The sequence below is a fragment of the Ananas comosus genome, linkage group 14 (genome assembly GCF_001540865.1).
Source record: "Ananas comosus cultivar F153 linkage group 14, ASM154086v1, whole genome shotgun sequence".
Classification (NCBI taxonomy): Eukaryota; Viridiplantae; Streptophyta; class Magnoliopsida; order Poales; family Bromeliaceae; genus Ananas; species Ananas comosus.
Window position 1 is genome coordinate 8,951,305 of NC_033634.1, and position 15,589 is coordinate 8,966,893.

A 15,589-nucleotide genomic window follows, 5' to 3' on the forward strand; every position below is an offset into this window, starting at 1 on the left:
AATATTCAAAAATAATACTAATATATGTTTTGTCACAGGCTGATCTTATGATGAATCTACTCTAGTGCAAGTTGCCTTCTTTTTTTTCTTTTTGTTGGCACAGTTGAATATACGATGTATATTATCATACATGCATTCTTATATATTTTTATTCATATTAGCATTTACCATCTAGGACACAGAGATGGTAATGAAAAAATTATCACATGAACTCCTCCCTACCCTCCTAAAACACTTTCTCTGCTTCTTGATTATCTTTCTTTTTTAACACTTTAATTGCAGATGGGTGTTTACCATTTGAAAGCCACAACATTTTTTGAGCAGTTCAAAGATCTCACTGCCCAAAAATAAGGTAATTCTAACCAGCAATTTACCAGTAAATTGTTGGCCCCAAAAAAACATTGCCCACTTCCAGAGGAAAGCAGCAAAAAAACATTGTTTCCAAGATTGGCCATAAGCCCTCTAATAAAAATCCATTTAGTGGATTCGAATTCAAACTCAGATGATCCTTTTAGCAAGGAGGGACTTGAGAATAGTAAAGAACTTAGCTCTACTGCCAAAATGGAAACTTCCTACTTGGAGAAACAGGAACAACAATCAGTCGGAAATTAACAAGAGTTACTGCCTAACAAACAGGATTGCACTAAAAAGAATTAATGCAAGTTTGGCCACACTTGATTTGGGTGGGTTCTGTGAAGAGTATTGTAATTTTGTGAAAGATGCAAAAGCAACTCGAAGTAAGGATGAAAGCATAACCTTGTGCAGATCCAAATGATTTCTTCATTAAAATTAAAGTTCTCTTCAAGGTACACACAACAGAGCTGGGGACGAGTAAATTTTGGATTCTAAAAGCCACCCCAAAAAAACCTGCACTTAATGAACTATGTATAAATACACTATGCTGAAATTACAGGAGCCAAGAACGAAAACCAAAGCTCGAAAGCTCATTTTCAAACAGCAAAAAAGAATGTGCAAAATTGATACTCATGATTTACTTATCCTCCTCAACATTATCTCCCTTTCCCACCGAAACAAGCTACAGTGCTCCACGTCATCGCAAGAGAGCACCGGGAAACCAAATTGCTCGGCCCCAGAAAGAGCATTTGAAAAAATAATCAAAAGGCTCCTGCATGCTTGGTGTTCCTCCAGTTTCTCCATCTCGGTTTCATATGTTGTGAGGTCCCTCCACGGTTGATAGTACGACCTGCAATCAGAGACGAAGAGCCGTGTGTTATCTAGGTTCGATATTATAGAGAATGTAGAAACAACTGGAAACAATCGAGTCTCTAGTGCCCGACTAGAGCTTTGAAAGAAGTGCTATTTGATAGAGTTTGTTTGAAGAAGCACCAGCATTTTTCTTCATTAAAATATGTTGTGAGGTATTCCCTCCAAGCTTAAAGACATCAACTCCGTGATAGGCTGATACATACGAAACTCGAGATTTGTACGCTAAAGCGATTGGCATTTGCTTCTTCAAATAAAGCTCTTCAATTTCGGGTCAACAAGTTGTTTAGAAGCTGTGCAGCTAGACTACATTACTTAGTTAAAGCTTAGTATTTTCGAGTCCCTACTCGACTGGCAGTTATTACATAGCAATAGGTGCGACACTCTTCCAAGCTTGGGAGAAGGAAACAAGAAGAAAGAAAAGAAAAGAAAAGAAAAGAAAAGGCATCACAAGAGCGACATAGCTTCTGCAAGAGTAGTGACCAGGTAAGAGGTAACACATACCATCTCCAAGCAGTATTAGTTTCTGCAGGGCAGCCTATCTTCATGCATAATGATACAACTTGCCCACGACGCTCGCTCAGATATTTTTTAACTGCACCAACACAAAGCATCCAGTGGAGAACTCACAATACTAAGCACGAACGAAAGAAAATTTGAAAAATTCGGAAAATATACTACATTGAATCCTCAGTTTATTTTCTTTTCCTTTTTGGACAAAGAAATTCCAACAAAATTATGGGGAGTGGTTTTTTACCCCGAATCATTGAATTTTTCATGCTCTAATGCTCATTAGACAGCACCATAAAAATGTCTCTATTAGATGCAAAAAGATATACATGAAGCTTCATGCTAAAAATTTTAGGTTACAACTATATGATTAACACTAAAACCACAAAAGTCAACACATATGACGAAAGGAGGAAAAAAAAGAAAGAAAAAGATATTATGTAAGGAAGGCCAATGAAACTTCAAATGTTCCATTTTCCAGATCAAACAATACTATGTCTAAGAAAAATGAAAAGAGAGTACAAGGAATACAAGAGGTAAAGCATACCTGTTGGATTAGAAGTATTTAGGAGTAATATGCAAAGAGCTAATGTGACTGAACGATTTAGAGCATCATTGTTTACTCTGGGAAGCTGCTGAAGATACATTATGATAAAAGCTAGTGTCTCATTTGCACCACAATCTTCTGCTATTTCGTCCCTTTCTCCTATTAAACATTCCAACAAAGATTGCAGATTCTCAGGGTTTGGTCTGCACAAAACATAATTTGTACTCGTTTGATGAGCAACTGTGGAAATGCTTCCGAGAATAAGTGAAGCCGTTAACCACCGCAAGATCTTTGAGATCCGACACTCCTGCTGTTCTTTCAAAGAGATTAGCACGTTCCGATCGAGCTCATTTGTTAGCGATCTTTGGCTAGAGGATAATTGCAAAGATACTGAAATTGCCCACGTGATGACCTTTGCCAACTTCACCTTATCCTGCAATTTCATACAAACAAAATTGAAGAGACTAACACAAATTAGAAGTACAAAGATATTAACCACTTGAAATGTAGATGAGCAACATTATATCAATATGGGCTGCAATTCTTGCAATTATATGAAATTCCTCCACAAAGACTAGAAAATGAGGGAAATTTAGGAATAGTCCACACTAAGCGGCCAATAGATGAATAACCAGTTGATAAATCATTGTGAAAAATTCAACCAAAAAATTGCAGGAAGATGAATTATCAAGTTTTTGCGATAATGGACATGAGTTTCAATAAAAAAAAAAACGGGCAGAAAATATTTCTCTATTTTTTTTTTCTGAAAAGAGTTAACAGTTGGCCAAATACCACGTGAGAAGTAACAGGCACCGGCGTATTCATGAGTATGGCATCTACTCCGAGCTCTATCGCGAGATTGAAATCCCTGCTACTTAGCTCAGCATTAACAGCTTGGCAAAGCCGAACTATGCTGTTCAGAGACAAGGTAAAATGCGGTTGGTATATCTTCCTCTTCTGTGATAATCTAAGTGTTGATACCATCACACGAAGCATAGAATTTAATAATAAAACATTTCCTTTCAGCAGCTTGAGGGCTCTCACGAACAGCAAGTATACGTTAGATGTAATATCTGACAGCTGCTCAAGGGCAAATTCTTGTAGCCATTCCATTATAGATCGCGAAGATATTGCCTCATTAATTATCTAAAACAAGTATAAAAAAAAGTTAAAAAACTAATCATAAAATAATAAAATATCAAAAATATAATGAAAAAAGAATAAATAAAATAGCACAAAAGCGCATGAGGAAGCAAAAGTTAATTTGTAATCATTTAATATCATTACACAACAGTAAGTTCTTCGCTACAACTAGGGTTAGATATAAACCTAATCCAGCTTTGAAATTGAAAGAAATTGGTAGCTGAATTAACACTTATGCAAAAAGTTGTGGAGCTAGCGAACATTAGAATATAAGCCTGAGCGTTCAAAACAGAAATGTTTCAAAAAAGAGCAAAAATTTTTTGTCCATGTACCTAATACTGTCCCTTGTACAATTCTGGGAATTTTTGTGCGAGTTTGTATCCTACGCCAGTCTTACATCTTTTTTCCTCAATACTAACATCACAACATTATGTTCATTTCTTACTACAGTTTTCAAATCCTCAAATTAGCATTATACTAATCTACCCATCAACAATGCCAGTGTGGTCAATTCTACAAGTCAATTATCTTTCTTCTACATCTTCTCTGATCCTTCATAATTTTGTCCTGAAGTTCTTATTTGAAAAATCATGAAGGGTTGGCCTTTTTTTTCATTCTGCTGAAGAAGCTTAACCTACATCAAATAAGGCAGGTCATCCATATTGGAACTAGCCTTAGATCAGGACAAGCCACTCTTTCGTAATTAGAAGAATTCATCACTAATTTCTTTAACTATATTAGTTAGGTGATGGAGGATGGTACATATTTTCAAATTCTTTCAATCGAGCCTTATTCGATAGGATTATGCCTAGCAGCCTCAGAAAATATAAAAATAAATAAATAAACAAATCAAGTGAACAACACAATGATGAACTTATAATAATAAAAGAGAATATTATGAAAGATTGAAATCCATCTATAATGGGTATATATTACCTTCAAAACCAACTCAATTATTCCTAGAGAAGAATGTTTATCTTCATCAATGTTCTCACCGTAGGATGAAATAACTGACGATAACCATGGCAGTAACCCACGTTCCTTCAGCAAATGATGAGTTAGCGATGGAAGCTTAATAGACTTCTTTATTATCTGCAATATAAACGGACCAATATATCATTCTAATAAGCAAGTCAAAACTGTGAATTGTCAAGAAAATGGGAAAGAAAATTTCATTAGCAAACTACACTAGCATAAAAGCAAATATCTCATTTGCACTCTATAACTCTCTAACTTGTAGATTCTTCCTCTCTCAGGCTCGTGCTCACTCTTTACAGCAAATTATGATGTATCTTCTTGATCTTTAAAGTGCAAAATAATCAACACAAACCACAAAATTACCTGAAGGATCAGAATCTTTGATTCAAGATCCGAAATTGAAGAGGCATAAAAGCTCAACAAGAACTCCAAAATGTTGTTTTTCACATATATTTTAGCATCATCATACAAATTCAGACCAGCATATAATAGCTGAAGAATCCACAAACGGTCAGCTTTGAAGTGGATGGAACTATTTCCAAATAACGTGTTAAACAACGGAACGCTCTGCAAAATGAAAACAGGTAAGTTAGAAATACTGTACAGTACATCAACCAAATATCCAATAGCAATGGAAACAAAATATAAGATATATCAAGCCCTAAACTAAAAAGAGTACCTTTAGGTTAACGCCCGGACAGTGCATTAAGAATTTGTTGATTGTAAAGAATTGCTTCTGTGCTGTGTCCAACAGTGTGAAAGAGGCTTCTGCTGTGAAAATAGCAATTATGGAGGGTATCTTCTGCCAGGATTCAGATATTCCATTTTGCACATATGTTAAGAGAAGTTGAAGCTGCAATGCCTCCTTACTTTTTCGAGAACTCTGTGCAACATAAGGTGTAATCATAAGTTGAGAACTCTGTGTCACATAAGGAGTAATCATAATGTCTAGACTCTAGAGACTAAAAGAAGGAACAGAGGGTAGCCTTTTGTTTCATTATGATATTAAATTCATAAAAAATTTATGGGTAGAAAATTAGAAAAGAAATTATTGAAAAATCACTAAATCAGGTTAAACGCCTAAAAAAATTATTGGATTTGATAAAATTCAAATTCCTCACTTATTTACAACATTTTATCAGTCATGTTTTCAAAAAGGGATTGTCAGAAAGGATAGGAATGTTATGGCCAGTAAAAAATGAACCTATGAAAGAAGTCAGACAATTGAATTCATTTAAGCTAATTGATTGTCAAGTACCTCCAATGCTTGCTTGAATCTCCCTAGGGACGTGTAACCTAATTTCCTTTGCTCTTCATCAGGAGAAGAAATGCTGATTAGTGTAACTGCGAGTAGGCCTATTCGAGCAAACTCAACAGGCTCAATGTAATCCATTAACAGACTATGAATTGAGAAACGCAGTATAAAAACAGGATCGTACTGTTGAACCATACTGACGTTTTGAGATTGTATCTGTTGAACCATTATCATCAGTGTTAGGATTGGGTGACAAACCATCAAAAAATAAGCAGTAAAATCCATATTAGTTCAAACGCATGGAACAGGCCCAGTACCTATCTGGATATTGCAACTTAGTCCCCTGAACTTTTCACTTAAACAATGTACCCATAAGCTTTCAAATATTGCAAGTTAATCCCTACCCATAAAAAATCTTTGTTTATCCTGTTAAATGAGCACTTTAACTCATTTGTAAAATGACTTCCTTGTGGAAGTTCACAGACATTTGGAAATGCAATGTGTAGAAGTTCACAGACTAAAGTGTTCAAGAGAAAAGTTAAGAAACTAAGCCAGAATTTTGGGATAGTATAGGACTATACATACATTTTATGATAGCCAGATAACAACAAAAGAGCCTAAATGTCAATTTGTTGTACCTTTGAAGTTTCAGTAAACTTATCCTCAAGAAGCTTATCCAGTGATAACGGGGCAATCCTTGAGCATCTATCATAGCAAAATTGGAGAGCTGTCATCGCGCAGACTTTTGAATCAACTGGTATATTCTCCCTGAAAAGCACTTTGCGTCTTTCCTCAGTTGTTTCATTAGCAACATTCTTGTTGTTGGAAACTGAACAGTCAAACCTTAGCTCTTTTCTGACTTTAAAAGCAGCACTTCCCCACAAATAATCCATTTCAGCAATTCTTTCATACTCCAAACCCTCAGATGACTCTATTTCATTCATGAGATGAAGTATCTCCAAATCTATTTCACCAAGTGTCGCACCATAGACAGATAAAAGAAAAGAAATCAATTCTTTGGAATCCATCACGTTGAGATTTGAGTTACCATCACTCTGCTGTCTGTTCTTGAGATGGTAGAGTATTCTAAGTAATCTAATATGTTCAATCTTTCTCCTGTCTGAGACACAATAATTATTATAACTCTCTCTGCTAGAGACTTCGGTAACTGAGGCATCGATTGTTTTCAAAATACTAGGTACCGGCTGCAGCAATGTCCCTGTGGGAGCCAAAGCAGATGAAAATGAAACAGAACCGTTGCAGGTAAGTATAGGTACAAACTGAGAGTGCCCCAGCGAGAGTTCAAGAATTTCAGCAGCGGAAAATCTCCCCTCAGAGAGTGCAACAAGAATGCATCGAATAGCTTTTATTGTAACAGGATCCTCAAATCTATGAAGGAGAGAAGATCTGATAAAAGGATTTAGAAATGGAATTGACTTCAACCGGGTCAGGTAACTTTGGATCTCTACAGACACCTGAATGATATTTCTCAAAATAAAATATTCTAAAAAACTAACAACTTTACAGGTGTTAGCTGTGCAAGAATCCATGTTATTTGTCTTTCGAGGGAAATTTCTAACGATCTGATCCAATGATTTCACCAAAATGTTAATAAACCTTTCTTTTGAATGATTAAATCGTTTGGTTTTAATCTCCTTGGTCATCTCAATGCTTCCTCCCTCCAGTTCAGGAGGAGATAACAATAACCTCAAAAGTGATATCTTTGCAAAACCTTCACTGATAAGTTTTAAAGTCTCATTAAATGGACCAAAACTGACTTGCTCACGACCAAACTCTAAAAATTCATCTGAAGGTGGACATATAGAATCAAATATGTCCAGACGGTGCCTTTTACTCAGGGACTTCCCATTTAAGATAAAGAAGTGGTGCAACATAGTAATAGCCTTTCCTAGAAGGGTGCTGTTGCAAAATTTCTGAAAATCTTCAAATGAAGCAGGCGCAGATTCACCATATTCTTCGTCAAAAATGCTCTGAGTGACATAGTTCTTCCAGCTAGAAAACCCAGTTAAAAGTGTTCTCGAATAAAAATTTGGTATCAATGCAGAGTGTTCTAAATCCTGCTTATCTATATGAGAATTAGATGAAAAGTATGATAAAGCAGCAGGTAACAGAAGCAGATAATCATCCGCAGAGAAGACATAGCCTTTTAAAAGATTCAAAATAGATGAGTCGTCACTTAAGATACCCAAGAATAACCGCCCAAAAAGATCCATATGACTAGGGCTTATTTCAACAAGCAGTTGCAGTGTTCTTGCCTTGATCTTACTTGTCGGAAAAAAGCAGTGCAGAAACAGATTCATGGGACTGTTAGCAATCATTGTAGATAATGACATATAGAAAGGAAGAATAGTAGAGCTGGGTCCTGCATATCTCTGACTATAGACGCGATCAACAGTCTTCAATAAAAATTTATCTGCAAATTCTAGCTTCAAGCATATCACAAAATGAAGAATCTTACAATGAACTATTTGGAAAATGGTGGCATCAAAATTTTCAAGTTTTATATCCCAAAAGTGATAAGGTTTTGATTTCAGTTCAGGTTGTTTTAGGTAACCATGTAGCATCTCCATCGCAGCATCAGCAATGTATAGACATACCAAAGCAGCAGAAGTGAATTCAGAAACGCTACCAGAAACAGCATCCTCTAATTTAGAGAACATCCAATGTGCTAGTTCCAGAAGCTCGAAAGGAGATACAAACTGTATCAAAGCAGATAATATCGAAAATTCAGGGAGCAGAGGTAGAAAATTTCTCTTCTCGAAACAGAGTTCAAATTTCTGCCTGAATATCAACAGCACCTTTTGAATCACAAGCATTGGAGCCTTAATGATTGATCCAAGAAACTGTACATAATTCTCAGAAGCATACATTTCCCGATTTCCCACATTTAACAAAAAGTCAAATAGTTTACTCAAAAATTTCAACCTAATCCAGTCCACAGGACGAAGATTTTCTGTTGAGAAAATTTTCAATGCATCATTCTGACCACCAAGTTTTCCATCTGCAGAATTCTCATTATAGGACACAGGGCAGGACAGCAGCAAGTTAATTATTGGGTGATGAAAAATGAAGTCAACAGCATCATGAATATGCTTTGTAGGAGAAGATGTTCCCAAAGATTTTGATTCTGTACTATCGGCAGTCAGTAGCAGAATGCTGTCCAACATATAATCAACGATGCTAAAGCACATTTGAAGAAGTTCTTTCAGAGGATTCAATGGCTTCGCAATATAGGTTGACAGTATCTGGTAGCTCCAAAACAGGGTATATCTCAGGAATGATAATAAATCATTATCTGAGCCTTCAGAAATCTTTACTTTGAGCAAATCTAGTATTTCAACTGAATGGGAGATTTCTTCCTCTCTAGTTGCATGTTTTGTGCAGCGGCCAAAGCTAAAGAGTGCAGAAAACAGCTCATAAAATGAAGCATTAAATAAAAATTGACTAAGCGCAGCAGCAGCAGCAGCAGCTGATTCTTTGGGGGGAAAATTGTTTAAGTTAAGGGCATCATTGGCCCGGCAATAGTTCAAAAATTCACCCTTTAACATCCTAAAAGCGGAGAAGAACATATCTGGCCATCGAATTGAAGCTTTGGCAAGATATTCTGGTTCTAGGAAAAATATTGATGAGAGGAAAGGAAGATATGAATTGAAATAATGTTTGGTGACAGTAAGAAGCAAAGGGAAATTTTCCATCACATCCTCAGGAGTGGCACATATTACTGAAAATGAAAGTGCAGTGCCTGTTTCAGCTAGCTCATTGGCATGCCCCTGATCTAGAAATTCCTGTACCTTGCTAAGTACAGAGGAGAGAGAGCTTTCATGTCCTTTAGTAGTATTTTCTGATACAGGAAAGAGGTTGCAGCTCTGTTGGTTTAAAATGCTCCGTGCAAAACATAGCAGATTCTTTAGAGGCCTCCATTCACAGAGAGAAATCTCAAAATCCTCATCTTCTGACAATTTATCTTTTAATTTTTCAGTTAACACCAAATTTATCAGACCAGGCAATATACTCGCAGTTACCTGTCAGATGGTAATCAATAATGTTATACTCACAAGAAGTTGTATGGTACAAATTGCTAAAAGGAATGAAAAATCCTCATACCTGAGACTGCATAATTAAGCTTAATGTATTGGACACATATAAAGAGATTACAGATCTTTCATATAACTTAAATGTTCCAGAATCTGAATCAAGTAGCCTGAGGCACTTTTGTAGGATGCATAAAATGAGAGGACTGAAACCAGAGGAATCATCTACAGAACATATAACAAATGGAGTTACAAATTAATTGTTTTAAGTTGCCCTGATAAAAGAGAGAAAACTATGGGAAGGTTATACTAATAGCAAGACTAAAGCAAATCTTCCAATGAATAAATTATGTTAGATGAGACAAAAATTTGAAAAAAAATTACAATATGTATAAGGGTTGGTTGCTGTGCATACAATGCAGAAGCTAATTCAAAGAGTAGAGAGCAGTCACATTTTTCGTTCAACAAAGCAAAAAACCGTTGGAGCACTACAAATTATTGTCACCAAGAAGAAGGCAATCTTGCACGAGATGCAATTCAAACCGAGTCAAATTTTGCTTAGTCGGTTGATGTAGGAAATTAGCTAGAAAATATTCTAAGGGAAGGGATTTAGAGAGAAAATACGTTTTGCCCAGAAAAATTGCTGATGTAAAGGAAAAAATTACCAGAACAAAGCTTATAGCAAGGATTTAAGTGCCGTGACACGGGGTCGTGCCGGAAACTTGCCGGCACGGTACGGCATGGTGCGTGCCGAGCCGAGCCATGCCGATGCATGCCGGTTAAAAAAATTCTTGTGTGCCGACACATAAAAGCATGAAATATTTATTTTCTTTAGCAACAAAATATTCTAACTATTTATTATGTTTTTTTATCACATCTTTTAAACTTTATTGAGGAAATAACTTACTAATTTAAAGAATAGAGAGTTTTGAGCTGTGCCATCGGCACGGGGTCTATATCGTGCCGGTATCTTGTTGGCACGGTACGGCACGGTGGATACGGCCCGTGCCGACGGGCACTTAAAACCTTGGCATGTAGTTTTGTGGCCATGTTAACAGCTGATTACTGCTTGCACTTTTATATACATTAAAAACATGGTATGTTCACCACATCAAACATCATCCCACACCCACGGTTTAAATGTCAGCATAACAACAAAAAAAAATAAGAAACACAAAATTATCACATAACTAAATAAAAATACCATTACTTAAAACGGTGGGAAACTAGAAAACAAGATAGAAAATGAGCAATATCTCTTTTGTAAAGGTTATGAAGGTATCACGTACCTTCAAAGTAGTCCAAATTAGCAAGAAGCCTGTGCATATTATCTAGGTGCTTGTACAAATTGTTTCCCACTGTTGAAACAGCATCACACAGAAACGAAACAACAACAGAAGAGAGGTCACGGTATGCTCCTCCTCCTTGGCTATCTACACCAAGCTTTTGTGTCTTATAAGCAGGTAAGAAAAATAACCAAGCATCAATCTCGACAAAGTTCTGATCAAAAGCACCAGTGCTTATCATGGCAGCCCGTACCAAAATGTAAGCTTGATTGCAAATGTTTTTTAGGCCCGAATATAACAAGACATTAATTAATGGTTGCAAGTGCTTATACATTGACTCGGGAATACTTCCCAACTCCAAGCTTCCTGTAGGCTGTCCAATATACTCAACTAACAGAGAAAATAAAGACTGTTGCCGATTCGTGGGAAGGCTTAAAGGATTGACTGGTATAACTCTGAAGAAATCAAATGCGCCATCGAAGGAGATGGGCATCGTCCTCTGCAACATTAATAAAAAAAAAAAAAAAAAAAAAAAAAAAAAAAAAAAAACAAGGTTTATACACAAAACAGGTTAATATATGATGTTGGACTATACCATAGAGCTACAAAGTAGATATATATTTACCAAATAAATCGCAAGAATATCTAGCAACTTCGAATGGAAAACATCTTCTGCATCTGTTGGATTATTGATAATTAAATTATCTTCCTTTGATCCCCATATGTCTTTTACAATCGCCATGCGATCATTTACCAAGTCCAAATCTTGTTTACCAGATGCTGTACCATTAGCATCAGTACATTCAGCATCTATTCCACTAATCATGATATCAATATACTCATTGGTGGTTTCACTTTTCAGTTTCTTGGCAACACCCTCTGGAAAATTTGAACATCTCTTTAAGCTCTTGCCCGAACTTTTTAGTTCTTTACAACTCATTGATGAAAGCAACTTTAGAAGGACTTGGGGATCAGGAAGCACTGCTCTGACCTCATCCTGAATAAATTGCTTCAAAGAAATCCATTTCTCTATACCTATTTTATCCGCTTGTGGATGAATTACATCTTCCAAAGACCCATCCACTTCTAAGGAGCAACTTAATCCCAAAAGAAAATGCAATCTAGCTGCCACCTCAGTAGATGTATGAGGTATTATGTTCATACTCATGCCAGCAGCCCTCTTATCAATTGCGCTGATTAGACCTTGCAATGATTTGACTGATTCTAAAACAAGCCTGAGAGTACCGTGCTTCACACGATCATCAGAATGGAGCAACCCCTTATTTAACACCAACCGAGAACAAGCGGCAGGAATGATGCACTTCAAGATCTGCTGTAACTCACCATCATTTACAGCGAGCAGATTATGTGAATTAGAGGCGAGAGAGGTGATCATGGCATCCCAATTTACAGAGCATATCATATCTGCTGCAAGGGATATGGCAGCAAACCTGCAAAAGACTTAGTAAAAACAGCTCAAAAAAAGGAAAAATAAAAACGCACAGACCTTACTGAACCATATGAATGGATAACAAAACTTCAAAAATTGTGAATACACCGCCTAGCATTACAGTATATTTGATCTACACACCTCGCCTTCCGAACGTAACAGAATTTTCAACCTATGCAACGTGACGGAGCATTCTACAAACTCTTGATGGAAATATTTAAATTTTACCACAATTTTATGGTGTAATGAAAGATCAGTTAGTAAAATAAAATCATTAGTTCAGATACACAATTCAAAACACATTGTACATCAGGTAAGGTCTGTATGTTTTTACCGGATAAGTGGACAAACAAAAAACTGAGCACGAAGAGCTAACCAAGAAGAAGATATCTGTATCCGTGGTTCAAGATGGTAGGGAAACTCATCCATGTACGCTGCGCAAAGAGATGGTCGCTTATTCACAACAGCCAAAAGCAACTTCTTATGATAATCGACTTCTGTGGCCTTCAATTTCTTCATGAGATCAAACAACCGCTTCTCATTGCCTTTCAAGTTCGAGGTCGGCATCAAACCATTCCTCGGATCTGTACATACCAAAAGCAAAACTTCATGCGCTATGTCAGCACCAGCGCCGGCTGTTGGATTTCCCGAGATGTAACTCAGCTGCTCAAGAGTGGCACTTCCAAAAAGAACACTTCTTAGGCCAGGAGGGATTAGAGAATCCTCAACTAAAACCCTATCTCGAATAACAGACAGAATATAAACAACAGTATCAACATCGTCTGTTCCAATTCCGCGGAGAACGCCGGAATACAACTCCCTCTGCTGAAGAATCCATCTCAGCAGCCTCGGATTCCCAACTTGTATAAACGACATGGCAAATCCAACAAATGCATTCCTTGTGGAACGCTTCACTCCTCGCATTTCCTCTTTCCGCCCCTTCTTCTTAATTCCAGAGAACTTAGAAAGCACGGGAAGCTTAAAATCAAAACATTTCGCAACCTCAGAAGCTAACCCTATGCCACGCCTCACAATAGAAGCCAAAAGATTCAGCGCGGCGCTTTGGCGCCTCGCTTCTTGGCTGTTCAATTCGCTGTGAATATCATCAATTCTTTCTACAAAAATTGATCGGGCGAAATTATCTAGACTTCTTCTAATCCCACCAATTTGGGATTTACCTTCTGGATGTTCGAAAACCACTGAGAACAGCGACAGTATATGGGCCACCCCGGGCTTTCCCTTATGAAGCCGCCAAGCCTCCGCAAGCTCCGAGCACTTAGGCGATAACAGAATAAATTCTCGGAGAATACTTCCGCCTAAATCTCCCCTCAACAGCCCAATAAATTCCTTCGATGATTCCGAATAGATCTTCACTTCAGGGGAGTGCAGATTTTTCAGAATTTGGATAATTTTTGCTCTATGTGAAAAGCCAATCGAAGGTTCCAATCCCTCTCCTCCTACTTCTAACTCCCCTTCTTCTTCCTCCTCCTCCTCCTTATCCTCATCTTCTAATCCCTCACCATCTTCAGATAAACATGTAAAGTTCAAATTTTAGTAAAACATACTAACTTTTTAACTATTGATCTTAGACTTATTTAAGCAACAGCATAGATTATACATCAATAACTGAATAAAAACAGAAAAATTAGGGCCAAGGAAGGATTTAGTAAGAGAAAAGGAGATTGCGTACCGTGGGGGACTTCGCCATGGATGCCGAGAGGGGAGAGACCGTGTAGCGCCTCGTCGAGATCCCCTTCACGGATTTGTTCACCGTCCTCCATTGTTGAGATCGAGAGGACCTCCCAATCAAAAAGGAGAGGAGAGGGATTAGGGTTTCGGTGCGCGTCGAGTGGAAGTACAGCGGGAGAAGAGCGTAGACGAAGAAGAAGAAGAAGAAGAAGAAGAAGAAGAAGGGGTTTAGGCACCGTTCGGTTCCGTAGCAAACAAAGGAATAAGAAGGGGTTTAACGATCCCTTATTACCAAAAAAATATATATATAAATAAAATAAAATAAAAAAATTCCTCTCTTAAGAATAATCCGTTAACTCGGTGGATTATTATTCCTCTCCTTTATACCTCTACTAATTTAATATTTAATAATAAAATATTATTAATTAATATATTATATATTATTTTATTAACTAATTAGCTAGTTAAATAATTAGCCACTTTGATTTATTACTATACTAAATATTTAATTAACTATTTGAGTAAATTAATTTATTATTCATAGTTAATTAACTGATTAAAAATTAATTATTTAATATTTAAAGATATTTACATTGACTAACTAATTAATATTTTGACCAACTAATTAATTTATCAATTTACTACTCTATTAATTTATTAAATTAATTTTTTAATTTATCAGATTATTTATAGTTAGATAATTTATTAATTAATAGTACTAGTGGTTAATTAATTAATGATTAATTAATGTCCTAATTAAGTTATTAGTTAATATTTATGATTATGTAACAGTATTCATAATCAACTAGCATAGAGACCAGCATGATACGGGTAAATAATATAATCAAAATTTTAAAATTTTACTTAGGTAAAAAGTAATGGTGAAAATCAAAGTTTTAAAATATCTATGGTACGAAACATAATAAAATAAAGTAGCAAGTAAGTATATTTTATCGTTGAGAAAAAATTATCGCAAAAAATGTTGGAATAAAAAAGAATGCAAATGTTTTATATAGGAATGGAGATGAAAATGAATGGATTATCATGAAAATATCTTTAATACAGCAAAAGAAAGGACGAGTAGGAAATAAAAAATGACGATGCAGCGTTCTCTCTTTTTTTTCCCCTCCCAAATATTTTCCCATACAGCCTCTTTCCCACTCCTTACTTCTGTCTTTCTATTTTCTCCTTCTCACTAACCTTTCGCCTTTCTATATTTTCTAAACATTTCAATAACCTATCCACCTTCTCCTTCATTTCGGTGACTTGAATCCCACACAGGAAATGATGATGAAAGAAGAGGGCACATCATACTCCGCTATTTAAAAATAGAAATTATATGCACTCACTCCATTCTCCATTGGCCTTAGCCAACCCACTTATTTATAAACTCTAAGATACATTGAACTTGGCCATTAACCAGTCACAATTACTACTTCACTAAACCTACATACT

The 15,589-nt window shown here is 36.4% G+C and overlaps 1 protein-coding gene across 3 annotated transcripts; it reads right to left on the reverse strand.

Annotated features, from left to right (window-relative positions):
• On the reverse strand, window positions 761–14,389 carry LOC109720198. 3 transcript variants are annotated; one of them, XM_020247119.1, is made up of 14 exons: window positions 14,136–14,389; window positions 12,822–13,968; window positions 11,621–12,446; window positions 10,999–11,494; window positions 9,783–9,934; window positions 6,296–9,700; window positions 5,661–5,873; window positions 5,082–5,285; window positions 4,766–4,969; window positions 4,361–4,516; window positions 3,074–3,427; window positions 2,282–2,714; window positions 1,729–1,819; window positions 761–1,204 (listed from the first exon to the last, which is right to left on the reverse strand). In XM_020247119.1, the coding sequence occupies exons 1-14, from the start codon at window positions 14,224–14,226 to the stop codon at window positions 985–987; spliced, it is 7,992 nt and encodes a 2,663-aa protein (XP_020102708.1). In that variant the 5' UTR covers window positions 14,227–14,389; the 3' UTR covers window positions 761–984. The 3 variants fall into 3 exon arrangements, with proteins under 3 accessions (XP_020102708.1, XP_020102710.1, XP_020102709.1); XM_020247121.1 differs by lacking the exon at window positions 14,136–14,389 and having other exon boundaries at window positions 11,621–12,420; window positions 12,822–12,987; XM_020247120.1 differs by lacking the exon at window positions 14,136–14,389 and having other exon boundaries at window positions 11,621–12,423; window positions 12,822–12,987.